Below are 19,473 nucleotides of genomic sequence, written 5' to 3'. Positions count from 1 at the left end.
AAGTGGAATTGAAATCTGAGTTGTGCATTACACTTAATTTGGGAATATATTCCCCATAAAAATCCAGCAATGCCTGTCCCCATAGGCACAATAGCTTGCTGCGTGACCTTGGGCCAGTTTCAAATGCTCAGATTATTCTGTTTCCCTGAAGGGTGTTAATTTGTATCAACCCACTAGTAATGGTTTCCAAAATACATGGGTTAAACTGGTTCATAAAAAGTTGCAGACGTCGGGTTTCTCCTTTGAATGTTTTAAGCAAATGGAATACGCCTCTGTATATAAACTGATTAAATCTAGTGTGTTACATTTTGACAAATGGAGCACTTGCAGAGCCTGGAGGATGGATGTTTCCACACAACTTACCTGCCTGTGGAACATCACGCAAAAGACCCGGAAGACAGCGCCTTCTTGCCCGAAATCGTGCCAGGAAGACACTGTTATCCGGGAGTTTTGCGCAAAATCACATCTTCCTGGTGTGATTTCATGCGAGAAGATGCTGTCTTCCGGGTCTTTCATGCGACTTACCTGCAGGCAGGCAGGAAATCATGTGCAAACAGCCAATATGTTCCTTATATTATTTAGGTCTTCTGATTCCAAAGACTCTGCCTCCTTACTATAAGCTCCTAATGGTCTCCAAATATTGTATTTTATTTTCCAAAGCAAGACAGTGCTATCCTAAAAAGTGTTACTCCAGTCTAAGCTCACCGATTTCAATGGGCTTAGACTGGAGTAACTCTTCTTAGGATTGCATTGCCAAAGCATTGCTGTGGAGGGAATTATCCAGTACATTTGCAGGATTCTGTTCTCTGAGTAGCTATGTGATTGTAAATCTGGAAAATTAGATACTATTTGGCATTTTTTCATTGATTGTAACAAATACAGTACCAATCAAGAGAAGTGGATCACAGTTTACATTCAGAAATTGACCCAACTTCAGAGCTGGAGATTGTAGCTAAGCTAAGCTGCACGTGACTCTTGCAGTGGTAAATTTTTTATCCATGGCATTTAATAAATAATATGTTATAATATACATATTGTGCTTGTAATTGTATTTTCTTTTTTATATGCTTATAATTAATTAGTCTATGAGCATTAATAATAAATGAATAGAATGGAACTCTCATCCCAACCTACCTCATAGAGTTGTTGTGAAGATAAAATGGAGGAAAGCCACCTTGCGTCCCCATTGTGGAGAAAGGCAGGATATAAATAAAGTAAATAATAAAGAAATAAAGAAATCCTACTTTGAATTTGCTTGTGAAAATCTTAAATCCCATACAGCAGAAATTCTGCTTCTTCATGCAGTTTTCCTTTTGTTCCATTGTTCCTCAGTCTACTTAAGCAAGCTATCTCAGTCAGCAGTTACTGTTGCATCAATTATCAATTCATTTATTTTTTATTTTATTTTTATATTTATATTTATTTATATTTATATTATATTTATTTTTCCCTTGTGAAGGGTAGGATACTGCTTTTTATTTTGTCTTCAGCTAAATTCACGGATCATTTTTAATGTTTTCATGATAATTATATTGTAATAACGTTGTTACAATAATAAAGAATTATTTTTTTAAATAACTTTGGCTGGGTAGAAAGTGAAAATCCGTACTTAAGAACCACCATTGCCAAAGAAATTTCTAGTGAATGCTGTGAGAGAACCCGCTGGTCATTAGAAATACATAAAGCAATTAAATAAGATGGTATGTGAAGGCAAGAGGGAAATTTAAAGAATTAGCAGCTCTGAGAAACCTGGGAGCCTCCACATAGGGGAGTCTGGCATTACCATGGAGTTTAAGCAGGGGGAAAAACCACAGCACAAATCAAGGCTGCAAAAAAGAAAGGAAGAGCCTAACTAGATATTAAAAACTGTATAAGTTTGCCATGAGAACTTGCAGTTATACTCTAGCTGCCAGACCTGGCGGCAACTTGTGAGTGAACATGAAGCAAGGCCTGATTCGGACTGAGACCACTACGCAGGAGAAGGAGGAATCCTTGCCTTCCCCCCTGGGCTGTTTTCACTAGCTGAAACAGCCCAAGGGGCTTGATGGGACAGTGTCATTTCCTCTGTGGAGAGCCAGCACATGCCAACATTCACTGCAAATGCTGACTCCCAATGGAGCAAATAACAATCTTTCCTGTGTCCACTGAGCTGTTTCAGCCACCCAAAACAGCATGGGAGAGAAGGCAGGAATTCCTTCTTCGCCTGCACGACAGCCCCAATCTGAATTGGGCCATGCAGCACATTTACTCACAAGTTGCCACGAGGAACTAACAGCTACAGTATAGTTGCAAGTTCCTGAGGTGAATTCATGCAGATTATAGCATCTAGTTAAGTTTGAAGACAACTCCAAAATACTTGAATACAGCTGGCAGCCAGTAACATTGTAGGGCTTCCCCATTAAAACTGAGTAAATGAGTACTGAACATTTCAGATTTTGTGATGGATTGGAATCAACCTCTTTTACAGACTTGGAAGTTTCCTTAATGAAAACAAAAAGGTATCACAGTATGAAGCTGATGAATTTAAATTCATATGCAGATTTGGTACTTCCAGTCATCCTGTGTGACCACCTAGAAAATTACATATTTGCTGATTTGTTTTAGAGATTTGTGTACTTCAAATTGTTTTGCCAATTCATCAGGATCAGGAATTGGAAGTAGTTCAGTGTACACACTAATGAGATTATTTACTCTTTTTTCATACATGCAGTGCATGTATGCAAAATTTAAATTATTACTTTGTTTATTTGAACTGCTTTTATTGTGCCTTTTGATAAAATTTCCCCACCGGGTAGCTTATATAGTGTTAAAATTGCTACAATAAAACAGCAGTAACCTCACCCAGGGTAATTCAGGATGCTCAAACACTCACCTGCATAACTCAGGGCCAAGCTACACATGACGAATGACACTTGAATGGCAAGTGTATTTCTCCCTGTTCACTTGCCCTCCACTCAATCCACTTGCCATTCAAGTGTCATTCGTCATGTGTAGCTTGGCCCTCACACTCTGCCTGCTGGTTGTAATCAGTGATCCAACTGCTCCGTGGGTTGTTATTTTGCCCATGGGAGGCTCAACTCTCATGGTTGGGCCTTCACCCTCTCCCGCTACTTGGCAGGTCCCCCTGCAGCTCTCCATCACCACCACTCTGCAGGGCTCTCTACCCCTATTCTCCTGCACAAAACATCCACTACCCTTGCAACTACTAAGCTGCACCCTCCCATACCTTTCCAGTCACCATTTGGCAGCTGCTCAAGGCTTCCACGATGAGGCAGCGAGCTCCAAGGCTTGGACCTAGACAGTCAAAGCAGTCGAACACTGTGTACTTGCCTACAGAATCTGCCCATTATGAGGTTTATGGCTTCTCTAATAGTAATGAAGCATCTAATATCTAATGCTGAACATAGGCACAAAACGTCTTGCCAATACCAGTAAATTGAAGTGGAGGCACTGTGGCTCAGTGGCAAAGCGTCTGTTTGTATGCATACTGAGAGCCAAGCTACAAGCGATCAAGTGGAGAGCAAGTGAATGGCAAGTGAACAGGGAGGAATTCACATGAGTCTGTTCACTTGCCAGGCAAGTGTAATTCATCACTTGTAGCTTGGCTCTCAGTTTCAACACTGTCAGCTCCAGATTAAAAGGCTCAGGTAGTGAATGATTGAAAAGACCTGGGAACTAGAGACTAGAGCTATTACTAGTCACAGTAAACAGCACTAACCTTGATAAACCAATGGCCTGACTCAGTCAACTTCATGTGTTCATACCCAAGCAGAGAAAAATTCCTCAACCTCACCTCATTTACAGGGTATGCGTAATATGGTGTTTGTGATGTTACTTAGAGGGGAAAGTGAATTCCATAGAGAAAGAAACGAGGAGAAATCAGAAACTAGGAGAAATCAGAAACCAATACACTATTTCTAGAGGATTTGAAGAACAATCTAGCCCCAACAATATCATTCATACAGGTGCATTTACCTGAGCAGTTGCAAATATCATCATACTAAAAAGAAAAGGCACCCAGGAAGTTCCAAAGTAGATGATAATGATCCCGGCAGCAAAGTCCAACAGAACAATGTGTAGGAACATGAGGGTGAAGAAGAGATAACTGGAATTCATGAGTCCCATCTTCTTGACAGTAACATATAGAGCTCGAAAATCCTTTAATAGCAATTCCTGTGAGAAGAACCAACAGTAAAGCTCTCTTCTGGATATGTGTAATAGAAAAAATATTATCTGCAAATCTAATTTAGATCTTTCTTCTACAACCATACACAGGTTGCTGTGGGACAGCATAAGTCACTTGCATGGAAGGCACCCTGTGGGGTGCCGCAGGGTTCAGTATTATCCACTGTATTGTTTAATTTTTACATGAAGTCCTTGGGAGAGACTGCCTATAGATTTGGAGCAGAGTGTCATCAATATGCTGGTGACCGCCAGCTCTACATCTCAGTTGCTAAACCAATGGAAGCAGCCATTTTTGTCCTGGGACAGTTTGTGATAGTCATAGTCAACTGGCTAAGGGAGAACAAGAATCTTGACAAGACTGAGGCAATGCTGATTGGTAAAACTGAAATTTTTGAAAATATTGTTACCCCCATTTTTGAAGAGGCTCAGTTGGTTTTGTCTAAAACAAATCAGAATCCACTCATTATGATGGATCCTTCTCTGTTATTGAGAAAACAGGTGCTACTGTGAAAAGTGCCTTCTTCCATCTACATCTTGTATGGAAGTTGGCTCCCTACACTGACTGTTGAGAGATTAAGCCATTCTGATCTATACCACAGTAACCTTAAGATGAGGTTATTATACAGCTCTCTACACGGAACTACCATTGAAGGCAATTTGGAAACTCTAGTTGGTTCACAGTGCACTAGTACATCATATAACGAGAAGCAAAGAATAATTTTCATATTACATCTGTGCTTCAGGTTCAATTCAAGGTACTAGATCTTCTCCAGTGCAATCCTATCCATTGTCTACTTAAAAGCAAATCCCATTATGATGCTTACTCTCAAGTACATGTGGATATGATTGCATCTTTCAAGTTCTTCATGGCCAAGGAGGACACACATATCTACAGGACCATCTTTCCTGTCACGTCTGCTCTCAGCAGAACCAGTACTCCTAAAATCTCGTCCTTCTTATAGAGTGGCCTCCCACAGTAGCTATGGCAGCCAGCAAGCATCTCCCTGTATGTGACTATGGATGCAGACTCGCTTTTCACTTCCTCCCATCTCACTGCCAGCAAAACAGCTCTGGGCACCAACGAAAACAGCATCTGAGGAGGCTAATGCTGTTGTAGTTGTTGCTCAAGTCTAAGCAATGGGCACAAGCTTACCTTTTTGATACCACCAGCACTTGGATCCAAGCAAAGAAACCCTTGCACAAGTTGCTGCCCAGTGACAAGAATAGGTACCAGCTCAAATATTACTTTATTCTCCTTCTACCCTCAGCAGTGAGTCAAGCAACCTTGAACCCAACTTATACCAGCATGGGAGAACACAGTTGGCAAGTGGCAACCCTATGCCCATCATTGCCCCAAGTGTTTGGGTTTGAGTGACCCTTCAGGGTGATGGCCCAGCAGGTACTTTCCTGGTAAGTTAAACAGCCAATTTGCCCCTTGACTGGTTCTGGGATCTGTAGGACCAGAACTCATGAATGCCAGGCACATCTTGGAGGTTGTGGGTTGAGATAATTAGTTAGTGTATCCAATAGAACCCAAAGCACATCAGAAACACAGCTTTTAAGACACTCACATTTTTGCTGGGCTCACAACATGGTTGATCCGGTGCCAGCTCTCCAATCACCAGTGAGTTCAAGTATCTCTTTACCAAAGCTTCATTCTTGTGAAAAGCTGTAAAGGCATCCTAGGAAGCAGAATAGAAATGAAGCATGAACAAAAGAGAAAGCATGCTAGAAATATTTCTCCTGTGGGTAATCAGGAAAGCTATTTTACAATGTCAGGCACAAAGACAAACTGGCTAAATATGATCAAATATGAAGTGTTGTGAGTGCCATAAGAATGATGTCTGTGTTAATCAATAATAAATAATAGGACTTACAAGAAGCTCCAGCCAGAAATGTTTATTAGCATAAACTATAAGCATAAGAGACATAACATGAAATATTAAACCTTTTCATCAACCTATGCTTCTCCCCATTCTCCTATGTAACAACTCCGTGCTTCCTCCCAAATCCTGGCAAATCGATTAAAATTGTGATAAGAATTACCTCTGAACAGTGATCACAAGGTCCTTCATCTTTACATGCATGTAAACATGTTTTTATAATCCCACATTTTGCACTGCTCTCACTATACCGAGCTGGTCAGTTGCCTGTTCATATTGTCATTTAATTTTGTATTCCTAGTTCTATTTCATTGTTCAATTGCATTATCTTGTTGTATTATCCATTCTTGTTGCATTATCCATCCAATGTCCTATACTATATGATTACTTCTCTCCCCCCACCCACTCCCTTCCTCTCTCGGTTTTTTAGACAAACATACACACAACCTTGAGTCTCAGTGAGAAATGTGGGCTATAAATAAGCTAAATAAATATGTAAATACGCACATTTAATAATGCTAGTTCCTTAACGTTCTGTGATGGTAAAATGAAGTGAGAGTCATAGGACTAGGGTTTCCAATTCCAAACTGGGAAATTCCTGGAGCTTTGTGGGTGGAGCCTGCAGAGGATGGGGTTTGGGGTAGGAAGGGGCCTCATCATGGAATCATACCAATGAGTCCACCTTCCAAAGCAACCATAGTCTTCAGGTAAAATGATCTCTGTAATCTGAAGATCAGTTGTAATTCTGAGATCTCTCCAGGCTCTACCTGGAGATTGGCATTTCTACACCAGATGCTATCCTTTGTCCCAACATCTCAGGATCTTCAAGGCCCAGAGATGGTTTAAAACATTTTGATGTTGGAAGAAGAAGAAAAAACGGCACCCCGTTTGGTAGTAAAAAGATACATGAAATTATGAGCCATTTGCTGCTATTTAACAGTACAACAAAATCTGATTCCTTGGGTGGTTTCCAAGGCTAGGCCAAGAAATGCTGCTGCCTGAAGCAGAATTGCCCTTCGTGTCTCCTCCTAAACTCTTATCCCTTCCTATATAGCACGATGAGTATAGCATTATACATTACAAGTACTGAACTAGAAGGCAATATCGCCACATGATCAGAAATTTCACACCCATCCATCTTATACATAACAAATAATAAAATAACCCAATGTTAATTCAAGTATGATTGAGCTATGGCCACCAAACTGACAGCTGAAAGAGTCATTAACACCTTTAAGCTGGGTGATGTGGATGATGCAAAATGGGATAGGAGGCAAAACTCAGATACAGTCATAGTGGAGGAAAGGCCCTGTGAAGTGGCAGCTGAGGTATGAACCATCTCTGCATATAAAAATATGTAGCTAGTGAATGGCTAGCAGAAACATCCTGCATTGGTGACTTTCTCCGTACTGATGTGGGGTGCTGCTGGGCATTCAGCAGCCATGTACCTTCATAGAGCCACTTTCTGCCTCAGCTACTGTCTTTCATCTCCCTCCAACAAGAATGTGGCCAAGAACTATGTTGTAAAATTGGTAATGAGGGGATCTTACTGCTGTAAGAAAAGACTGCATTGCAGTGAAGCCCTTGATACTGTATTTCTGCCAGTCCTGTCTGTGATCTGAAGACTGCAGGTGAGTTAGCTGTTGTGCAACTGTTCGAATGGCAGAAGCTTGTTCTGAGACCAGAACCCTCCCACACATAGCTGCAGTGTGTGTGTGCATGCCTCTGCACGTGCACACTACTACTCGGTAGTCTGGAGCACCCTCTTTCAGATACTTCATAATAGGGCCAGCTCTGCAGCCTGTCCCACCCAGTATAAATCAGAACAGTTGCACAAAAGAGCTCATTTTGGGTCAGGTTAATTGGCTTGTAAAGGATAAAACATACTGTAAAGTGTCTGAACTCATTTTCAAATTGCTCCTAAAACTATGTTAGGGATGATTTTTTAATTACTCGTACCCACTATTTCAACCCCCAAATCCTCATGTCAATTCTATGTCTCTCTTATTGAAAGGAAGCTTATAATCCCTTATTTTCAAACCAATTTACTTTTCCTCAAATTGATTTTTTGCCCATAAAAGGTACATGTTTTTGCAACATTATTTGTGTGTGTCAATAAATCAGAATTATACATTATGCTATATAGTAAAGAGTCCAGTAGGACCTTTAAGACTAACCAACTTTATTGTGGCATAAGCTTACAATAGGCCTCTGATGACGAGAGCTGTGGTTCTCAAAAGCTTATGCCACAATAAAGTTGGTTAGTCTTAAAGGTCCTACTGGACTCTTTACTGTTTTGCAACTACAGACTAACATGGCTAATTCCTCTGGATCTATGACATTATGTTATAATATGTTTATACATATACCATATAAATTACATATAAAAGCCATACAACATGTGTGCTCAATACAAATAAATCAATAAAGCCAACATCAAAAAGAAAAGATTTAAAACCATTGACAGAAACATAAATATATATTGAAAGAAATTAAACAGCAAACATTCTCGCATCCCTAATAACATTAGAAAATGATATTTGAAAATATGAACAAAGCACAGCAAGAACCCTAGAAATATAATGTCACAGTGTCCATGCTTGGCAGATACTAGCAAATCTTAGGGAAGCTATGGGAGCACCTTTGGCATCATCTTTATTCAGGGAGTATGTGAACATGGCATTAAAAAGAATTTCCCCTATGTCTGTGATCTCAGCAAACACTAAGGGAAACAATGTTTGTTTGTTTGTGTATGTAAATTTAACTGGACTTCTTGTTAGAAGTCTCACAAATTGGAACATGATCCTATAAGTAGTTGAAGGGAGAGAAGGGGAGCTGATTTGATCATAAAATCTCCTGTAATCATTCCTATTAACTAGCTTGCAAACAACATAAGCTATTTCATCTGTCATGCTGTTCCTATCCCAGATGTTTGTAACTTTTGCCTAGTCTTTTCTTGCCTTCCTGTACAAACAGACTTGTAATCAAGACTTTATCACCTACTGTTCCAGAGAAGTGGGTACGCATGCTCCAAATCATCATGGAAAATCCCTTCTGCCTGCTGCTTCCACATGAAAGACTGTTCCAGACCTAATCGAGATGCTGCCTTATTCTTGTATTTGGAATGCCTTCTCTACTAGTATCTGACGAAGAGAACTTGATTCTCGAAAGCTTATGCTACAATAAAATTGGTTAGTCTTAAAGGTGCTACTGGACTCTTTTTGATTATATTTCTCTAGTATCTCTATATATCCCCTGCCCCGAGAAACCTTCCCCATAACAAGGTTTTTCTTGTATCCATGGTGTGAAATCCTACACTATCTTGCAGCCAATTACTAATGCCTCTAACAAAGAAACTCACCGTAGCATCCTGTCCTGCAAAGTGACTGATGACACGGCTTCCTCCCGGATGCTGTCGATAGAAGTTGCTGATATCATAAACCTTCCTGTTGATGACGAGCCATTGGTCCTGCTTGGAAGATCTCTGACCAGAGTGAGTTCCAATCTCTTCCCAGGTAAAAAGCTGTGGAATAGTGGCACCGCTTTCTGGTTTCACCTGTGTAGGTTCTGACTGTGGAGGCATTCTGTATACTGAGTGACAAGCGTCTCTCTTTTCTGCTTTTCAGCTGCTGCAAACTACCAACTTCATGCCACCACTCTACAAAAGAGCAGAAGAAGCCTTCTACCAACCACACATCTTCCAGCCCCAAATGCTTCCAGTTCTGCTCAGCCCTACATAAACTCATGCTATTTCTTCATCTTGGATAATGACCTCCCTAGATAACATCAGTTATACAGCTACATGAATATACAAAGCTATTGCAAAATAGAAATGGTATGAAAGGAGTTTTTAACCATGATTTTTCTTTAAGATGCAACAGGAAAATATCAGTTCAGTAGTACATAAACTAGAATGTAAGCAAAAAACCCCGCTGATCCTGGCAAATACCAGGGATGGAATGAAATAAAAGATATATGTCCCATAAAATTCTAATTCAAAAATATGTTATTATATGGCCATGCCTGTTTCCCAAAAATTTCATAGCTGAGGCACACTTTTTCTGAATTAAAATTGGAGGCGCTCTTTCACCCATAAGTATTTACTCTCTCAGAGGAGCCAGGCCATGTCTTCTTGCAGTACACTAGTAGTTAGTTCCCTAGCAACATACAGCTTGGGATTAATTGCTTGAGACAGCAGTCTTTATTGACTTCCATCAAACCCATTAAACTTCCATGGTAGCATTCTGCCTATGTTCTTTGCAGAGAGACCTTGTGGTGATAAGTCACAATCTGCAGCACAGGAACTACAGAACATTGAGTCTCAAGCCCGAGCCCAAGCATTATTTCTTTGGGCCCAGTACAAACTTGTAATATGCTCATCCCTTCAACACCAATATCATAATCTCTCATCCCATACATGCAATCTCAGGAGCCATGAAAAAAATTGTTTTAATTCTGAAATTATTCTTATTCTGAAAAATGCTAGTCTTTGCTTTAATAGTAACACCCATCTTGAGAGTCGTGCACATTTGCTACTTTTTAAACTTTTTGGTCATTATACTATCAATGTTTCATTTTTTAAAAATTCTAATGGACCAATATGGCTGCAAATATTAGGCTAATTAGCTTTAAAGATTTGTGTGTGTGTGGGGGGGGGGGTGTTTGGCCATTTTCATTGCAAAATCATGAATTATCCCTCCAAAGTCAATTTCTCTTGCAAGTTCCCAATCAATAGACAAGGTGGCTAGGTTGTTGCCTGAATGGTTACATGGGTCTGCACCCCCATCCCTAATGACAGTTCTCTGAGAATGTCTGAGAGTGCAAAGTGGAATTCATGGGTTTAATCTTAAAGCAGTGCTTTCCATGGTCATAGATGCAGAGGAGTTAGCCGTGTTAGTCTGTAGTAGCAAAATCAAAAAGAGTCCAGTAGCACCTTTAAGATGCATCTGATGAAGAGAACTGATTCTCGAAAGCTTATGCTACAATAAAGTTGGTTAGTCTTAAAGGTGCTACTGGACTCTTTTTGATCTTAAAGCAGGAATCTCTTCCTCTATATATCAGGGCCTATTTCTTTTGACTATGGAAAGACAACAGGAGTGGGGTGGAGGGGAGAGAGAGTCTTGGTGGACTCCCACCCACCCCCCGCCCAGTGACTTGACTAACACAGTGAAGAATTAACTAGACAAAGCACTAACAGTGGGGAATTAATGATACATGAAAATTAAGGAAGGACTAAAATGAGGCTTTACTACAAACGGGGATTACAGTAAAAACACTCACCAGGAAAAATTCTAATATGCTACAGCAACACCAAAAGATTTTTGACTTCCTACTTCCCATACATGATGGACCCCCCACGTCCCCACTCTGAGGCAGATTTTTGTGCCAAAATCCAAATTTGTCTACCTTGGCTGAGCAGCCCCAAGTAGCTTGTCTTTATTTGTGCTTTTGTGCTATGTGGAACTGGTAGTTCTGCCCTTAACTGTATTTCTCTCATCTTTGAAGCATACATTTCTTTTTCATGTTCTCTCCCAGCTTCCCTCTCTTCGCTATCTGCCTGAATTTTAGCCAATTCTAGTTGTTGTTCTTTTTTAATTCTTGCCAGTTTACCTTTCATTCTCATCATTTCGAACTCTTGTGTCTGACTATGGCCTGTAACTGATGGGAAACCAATTGAGTGCCTGCAAAAATGGGAGTGATATGCATGCTCCATCTAGCTCCTGAGAGTAAACAGATCCAGAGGAGTTAGCCATGTTAGTCTGTAGTAGCAAAATAGAAAAGAGTCCAGTAGCAACTTTAAGACTAACCAACTTTACTGTAGCATAAGCTTTCAAGAATCACAGTTCTTTTCGTCAGATGCATGCATTGTTTCGTGTAAGGATGGTTAAGTAGCGGGCAGATGATTACCTCTTTGAGAAGCTGAGGGAAGGTGTCTTGAGTTAGTGACTGATTAATGATGACCATCCAGGACTCCTTTATGTGGTTTTTGCAAGATTTTAGTAGCCAGGATGGGCCAGGATCCAAAGTACAAGTAGTGGCCTTTGCAGATGCTACAATTCTGTCAGCATCTGTCGCTGTGACTGGGTCAAAATGACTCAGAAACAGACTAGACGGTGTGTTAAGCATTTCTTCTGACTCCTCCATATTACAGGTGGTGTCCAGATCAGAACGTATTTGAACTATTTTATCAGCAAAGAACTTTGCAAAGGTGTCACAGCTAATTGTTCTTGAACCAGCCAAGATTCATATTTAGGGGTCAAAAGATGCCAAGATCTTAAATAGCTGGGATTGACATGAATTATCCAATGCAATAGTTGCAGGAAAGTGGACAGGTGTGTGTGTGAAAGAAAGGTCAGAACGGGCACTGGGAAGGACAGAATGAGAAATTGACAGACTCTACAGAATTTAACAAAACCAGAATTTAATTTAAAAAACACTGGGTGTGCAGCATATCTCTCTCTCTTGCGCTTGTTCTTGTGCTCTCTCTCTCTCTCTCTCTCTCTCTCTCTCTCTCTCTCTCTCTCTCTCTCTCTCTCTCTCTCTCTCTCTCTCTCTCTCTCATGCTCTCTAGGATTTGATGTAGGATAACAGAGATGCAGCCATGTGGGGGGGGGGTGCCTCTGAGCTTCCACCTGCGGTCAACTTCAATATTTGTAAATAAAAGACATACTACGTAAATGCGATAAGTCTTCAGTCTCCAAACAGAAGCAATCTGGATGAGTTGCTAGATTTCTTTTTTACTATGTTCAGTCACAGACAATATGACACATGCTTGTTCTTCTAGTATAAGGAATCAATAATAAATTCAGGTTTTAGGGCAAATCTTTCCCATATCTTCTGTAGGCAGGATTCATTTTCAAAGTGTACGTAAGTAGGAAAATACTAGCTTACATATCTACTGGTGAGGGTGTGGCTTTTAGCTAAGAAATATGGTGACTTAATACTTGGGTGTGAAACAAAGCTACTAATTACTACAAGAATGGAACATAGCTAGCAAAATCAAATGAAAGCTGGTATTTCCATTTCCACAGCTCTTGCAAAATTGGGTGTAGGAAGGAAGATTAAATGGTAAGCTGAAAGCATTTGTTTTTAAAAGCAGCCAAGATTATCAATAGTTAAGAGAGGCACATTTCTAAGAGCATTATAAACAAAATTCATTGTCACCACTTGACTTGTACAAAAATATGTGTCAGAATCTTGTGATCATCGGGGGCATGCCAGCATTGCACCCTAAATAGAAGTGTTACAAAACCACTACCTGTTTTGCTCCCATCTGAGGGCCACATACTGAAAGTATCACTTTTCTCTGTGCTGGAACGAAGTCCCTTGTCATAGCCTGCTGTCTCTCATATACTCCCTAAGAGCACAAATACATTCACCCTCATACCTATGGGACCGTCTCTCCTGGTTATACCCCCTATGTGCTCTACACTCCACAACTGTTGGTGGTTCCTGGCTCTAGGGCCATTTGACAGTCTTTGACCAGAGGGAGGACTTTTATGGTTATGGATCCCTCCCTCTGGAATGTATTAACAGAGGAGATTCCCTCCCTCCAGGACTTGGTGAAATTCTGGAGGGCTTGCAAAGCAGAGATTATTTTGTCTGGCATTTGGAGGTTGATTCTGATATTGTTATTGGCTTGACTTCATATGATTGATTTATTGTATACAATGGGCATGAGTAGGATATAGTGATGGTGCTGTTCTTTGAGATGTATGGATTTTAATGTTTGTATTTAAATTATTTTAATATTGTATTGTATGTACACATTGTAAACCACCTCGAGCTCTAAACACAGTGAAGAGGTGGTATAGAAATTAAATAAATAAATAGAGGCAACGTATCAAACCAGTATGGGATATGGGAGTTCCATACATATCTCCCATACCCCTAGCCAGTCCTCCTCTTCTACTCAGCCATGCTATCCAAATGTACAAATGGAAAAATAGAGAACAATAATTAGCAAATTCCCTTTACTGTTTGGCATACTCTTTAATGTGCAGCATAATTCTATAAATCTATACAATTCCAGGTTTTTAACCAGTAATGTTATCTACAGCTGGGTCAGTACTGTTGCTCAAAGACAAAGGAAAATAATCTGTTTTAGCAAACTTTGTGTCCAGCTTCAGGAAAACTTTAACTACAATAGACCATGAGCACTGGCACAAACGTCAGCTTCCAGTGTCCTTCCAGTGACCAAGCAAAACATCTGGCTTAAGGTCAGACTCAGACCAAAACCACACATGCATAGTAAAACACAGGGAAGTTGGAATGTGATTGTAAACTAACCTACTTGCATAGTCATCAGCTGGTAAAAGGGACCAAAGTAAAAAGCAATGGTCCAACTTCAGATTCCTAGTAACCATTGTGCTTACTCCCTCATTGTGAGAACTGTCTGGTGAGCACCCCAAGGTTTTTGTCAATAGGAAAACCCAAGCATATAATGTCTACTAGCTCACCCTTATCCACATTCTTGAAAACTAGTTCATCAATATGCTATCTTTAATAATGCTTCCATCATAACAGATATCAAGCTAAGTAGCTTGTAATTTCCTAGATTGCCTCTGGATCTCTTTTAAATCTGGCATTATATTTACGGCCGTTCAATACACTCCAATGTATCTTTGGGGAGTAAAATGCCAACCAAAAAGCTATGTTCAGGAGGCAGAAGTCAGTAGGTTTCACAACAGCTAGGCCCTATTTTAATAATCTATCATTATTAATCATCATTAATCACTAACTTCATTTGTATTTTGATGTTATTTTTTTTACTTTTAGTGTGTATCTCTGTGGTGAGGCAACTTGTTGGAATCTGTGCAAGTGTCCTATGCTCAGTCATGAAAGAGTTAAATTGTTGTTCTGTTTGTTTAGTCAGATAGCTAGTGAGCATAGGACCACTTAGGCCTCGAGAGAAGTTCCCGCCAGAGAAAGTGGGAGTCTTTAGTCTTAATGAGAGAATCCAGGATTGTCTATTGGATGAGCCAGTTTATTGGGGGGGGGCAATTAGCTAGCAACATATACTAAGGTTTTATTACTCTTTGTTCAGTCTGCTACACCACTTCTACTACTTCACTAGACCATGCAGTCTAAGCTTTTCTCTCTCTAGTACTTAGTTGAGACTATCAAGATGTAGTCAGAAACTGTTTGTTGTTTTTCCTATCAAATGTACCCTTTTTACCCTATTATGTAGTAAAGTATTTTTATAGAGCTAGAATCACAGAAGTCTGTCTATTTATTTCCGCTGTGCTATTATCAAACTCTGCTACTCTGCAAACTTATCATCATCATCATCATCATCATCATCATCATCATCATCATCATCATATCTTGTTGCTGCTGCAACTACCAACAAGGTTATGGGCCCAGATGTTTAAAAGACATGACTCTGTGAGTTCTCAGCTTGAAAAAGCAAGACATTTTTAAGAAGAAACTTTTCCCAAGATTTTCCCTGGACTTGCAAACTAGAGGACCTTTTCTGATTTGAGCTACCCCTGAGGAGACAACCAGAAGAGCTGAAGGAAAGCTCATGCCAGGAGGAAAGAAGTAACAAGAAGCAAATCAGCACATCAAAGAAATTCAAACAGCCTGCAGAAAGCAGAAGCAATGAATGGAAACCGAGGAGCTGTGGGTGAGAGAAATCCAATCTCTTCCTTTATGCACATCCCTAAACTGAATGACCAAAATTTTTTAGTATGGAAGACAAGAATTTTATGTGCCCTAGATGTTAATGATGTGAAACACTTAATCTCAGAGGACCCACCTGAAAATCAGGCTGAGAGGCAAAAGTTCATGAAACTAGATTCTCAAGCCAGAATTATTATTCTGAGTGCAGTTGGAGATGATGAATCCCCTTTAATAATAAGTGCCAGCACAGCCAAACAGTTGTGGAATCAGATTGAGCAGAAATATTCCCAGAGTTCTGACAAGAGAATCCAACTCTTAAGAATGAGACTTTATAGCATGAGGCTTTCTGAGCATGATGATATTCAGGCCCACTTAAAGGAAATCATGCAGATCGTTGGGCAGATTCAAACGTCTGAAACAGAAATCAGCAATTCTGAAATTAATGCTGTAATCTTAAACAGTCTTCCTAAATCATATTCAAGTGTACGATCTGTCTTGGAATCGCGAGACAGAATAGACATTAATTATACTTTGAATTTTTTAAGGGACTGATCCATAAAAAGATCTCTTGAGCAGTCAGAAATAAAAATGAGTGTATTAAAGGTAACTGAAAGACCCAGAGAGACCAAATGCAGCATCTGCCAAAAGGCTGGTCATTTGACCCAATACTGTAGACAAAGGGAAAGACCACGAGGTCGTTTTGAATATCAAAGCAGAAGGGGACATTCCAATCCTCATGATAACAGAAGCACACCAAAAGGCTTTACTTGCAAGATATCAAACAATGATTTTAACATGAAAGATTTATTCCTTCTAGATAGTGGCAGCTGTGAGCATATTTGCTCAAATTTAAACTCTTTCCTAAGTTTCAATGGAGAAAGCAGAAAGAATCTTTTCCTAGCCAATGGGGATCCTATAGAGATAAAAAGGATCTGGAGATCTTAAGCTGACAGTTGTTGATTCAAAAGGAGATGCTGTGAAGTTGATTCTAAAAGACTGTGTTTATTCTCCACAAATAAATCAAAATATTCTGTCAGCTGGTAAAATTCTTGATGATGGGCACAAAATAACAATGGATAAAGATAATTGTAGCATTTATATTTCTGAATCGAAAGTTGAAATTAAGGCTCTAAAATTGGCAAGAGCTTTTACTTAAGAAGTGCTGATTCTGTGATGGGACAGCAAAGTGAGGTGAAAAGTGATGCCTGTGAATATACATATCAAAGGGACGGCTCTCTCAGCCACAGAGCTGAGGAATTCTCTTTTACTGATCTGGCAAGACCCCTACCTGCTGACTGGGTTGCCAACCTGCAGGGAGAAAAGCAAGCAGTTCTCTTGCCAGAAAGGGAGGCAGAAAAGCAGGGTTCAGAAGGGGCAGGAATGGGTGAGTCAGAGGAAACTAATGTGAGTCAGTCTCAGCAATTAACCCAGGCACCAAACTTAAAGCTATGTGCAAGTGAGCAACCTAACTTTGAAGCTGCTAAAATACCCATCTCTAAGCAAGTTGCAATAAGAGCTATGCTCAGTGTAGCAAACTACAAGGAAATGCATGTTGAATACTTTAAAATCAAAGCAGGATTTTCCAAAGAGAAACTGACTATGCTGTTAAGAAAGATGTACTTCCAACCAGGAAGGGCAGAGCCAAGCCTGTTTGCAAAACTAAAGAATGGACAGTTTCAATACCTGCTAATCTTGGATGAGAATTTGATTTTGTGTTGTGCAAACAGAAAGGATGCAAAGGAAACTTCTAAATACCTGAGTAGGGACATGGACTTAATATCTCTCACAAAACTGAGTGAATGTCTTGGATTACAAATTGATAAACTAACACATGAAAATTTTCTCCTAAGCCAGAAAGATGAAATCTTCAGCCTTGTACAATCTCTAGGAATGCAGAATGCCACAAGAAAAGACACATCAATGGAACAAGCTTTTCTCAACCTCACTGAGGGAAAGCAACTTGAAAACAACTAAAGCAGCTGGAAAAGCCAAAGGCAATATCTAGTGACCAAGCCTACCACTGAAGCACAAGCCTGCAATGAGCTGGAATTCATCCTGCATCTACTCAAAGACTTTGGCATAGACAAACTAAACCAATTTTTATATTTTGCAGGTACCCTCATCAAACCACCTGAGAAGAAGAAGCTGGAACAGCTACACAAGAAGAAGAACCTTCATGACCTGAGCTTCAGAACTTGAGAAGGGGTTGTGGGAATCTGTGCAAGTGTCCTACGCTCAGTCATGAAAGAGTTAAATTGTTGTTCTGTTTGTTTAGTCAGATAGCTAGTGAGCATAGGACCACTTAGGCTTCGAGAGAAGTTCCCGCCAGAGAAAGTGGGAGTCTTTAGTCTTAATGAGGAAATCCAGGATTGTCTATTGGATGAGCCAGTTTATTGGGGGGGGGGCAATTAGCTAGCAACATATACTAAGGTTTTATTGCTCTTTGTTCAGTCTGCTACACCACTTCTACTACTTCACTAGACCATGCAGTCTAAGCTTTTCTCTCTCTAGTACTTAGTTGAGACTATCAAGATGTAGTCAGAAACTGTGTATTGTTTTTCCTATCAAATGTACCCTTTTTTACTAGACATGGGCATGATCGGAATTACGGTCTGAAAATTGCCCCGATTTTGGCGTTTGCACCATCGGGACCAGGCTGATCGGTTCTGACCACGGCTCCCGGATCAGTGCTCGGGTGGGGCGCTCTATCGGGTCTCGATCAGATCGATCGATTTACGTTTGGGATTGCAGTCTGCAGACAGTCTGGTGCCAGCCATCTATTCCCGAGGGAACGGAGCCCCGTGGAAACGGAGCCTGGGGAATGCCGGAGCTGTTTTCCCTCCTTCTGTCGCCCTGGAAACGTGAATGGAAGCCCAGCTTTCCTTGATCAGCAGGGCTTCCTTCCAACCATGGAGCAGCCAGAAAAGCGAGAGCCCGTCTCGTCCATTTGGGAGAAGAGAGGGGAGGGCGGGGGGAGGGGGTGTTCTTCTGTAGCCATGGGCACTTGAATCTCACCCCTGCAAAGCCTGAGAGGCAGCTCTTATGGCCAAACACAGCCCTCCTGCCTAGCAGACCCAGGCTTTATAAATAGCCATGTGCTGCGCAACAAAGTTTCACTTTCCGCTTGCGGGTGGAGTGGGACAGAGGCGAGCTCTCGCTTGCTGCTTTTGGAGAGAGAAAGCGCAAGAGAGAGGGGGGGAGCTTTAGCTTTGGGCTTCAGAGGATAGGGAATTAGGGAATAGGGAGCTATCTCCTCTGGTTCCAGGGCTGCCGCCTAGCTCTGGGGCTAAGCTCGGTGGGCACCTCGGCTGAGGGCTCAGGTCTGGGGGGGAGTGTTGCAGCTGGGGTTGGGCTCTATTCCTATTCTCTCTCTCTGCTTCCAGGGCTGCCATCTAGCTCTGGGGCCAAGATCAGTGGGCACCTTCTTGGCTGAGGGCTCACACAGTATTACACACTCTAGTGCCTGGTCACTCTGGTCTGGGGAAGTGTTGGTGGTGGGGCGCCCTCCCGCGTTGGCCTTCCCGATTCCCGATTCCCGATTCTGTATCGGAAACGGGACTTGATCAGCGAGGTTCGGGTACCTGGGTTCGGCGCCACCACAGAATCACGATCAGCTAAATCGGGATTATTTTTTGGATCGTGCCCATGTCTACTTTTTACCCTATTATGTAGTAAAGTATTTTTATAGAGCTAGAATCACAGAAGTCTGTCTACTTATTTCCGCTGTGCTATTATCAAACTCTGCTACTCTGCAAACATTATTATTATTATCATTATTATT

The 19,473-nt window shown here is 40.9% G+C and overlaps 1 protein-coding gene across 1 annotated transcript in view; it reads right to left on the bottom strand.

Annotated features, from left to right (window-relative positions):
* Positions 1-9,766, bottom strand: part of LOC129324105 (acyl-CoA (8-3)-desaturase-like) — a 53,555-nt gene extending 43,789 nt beyond the window's left edge. Inside the window, exons 1-3 of the mRNA XM_054971107.1 lie at positions 9,430-9,766; positions 5,757-5,867; positions 3,976-4,173 (exon numbers count right to left, since the gene is read on the bottom strand). Of these exons, the coding sequence (XP_054827082.1) occupies positions 3,976-4,173; positions 5,757-5,867; positions 9,430-9,651 (531 nt within the window). The 5' untranslated portion in view covers positions 9,652-9,766. The remainder of the gene's footprint in view (positions 1-3,975; positions 4,174-5,756; positions 5,868-9,429) is intronic.
* Between the last annotated feature and the right edge of the window lie 9,707 nt (positions 9,767-19,473).

The sequence above is a fragment of the Eublepharis macularius genome, chromosome 2 (genome assembly GCF_028583425.1).
Source record: "Eublepharis macularius isolate TG4126 chromosome 2, MPM_Emac_v1.0, whole genome shotgun sequence".
Taxonomy (NCBI): domain Eukaryota; kingdom Metazoa; phylum Chordata; class Lepidosauria; order Squamata; family Eublepharidae; genus Eublepharis; species Eublepharis macularius.
Note: the sequence above shows the minus strand (reverse complement) of the source record. Positions and strands in the feature narration are given on the sequence as shown.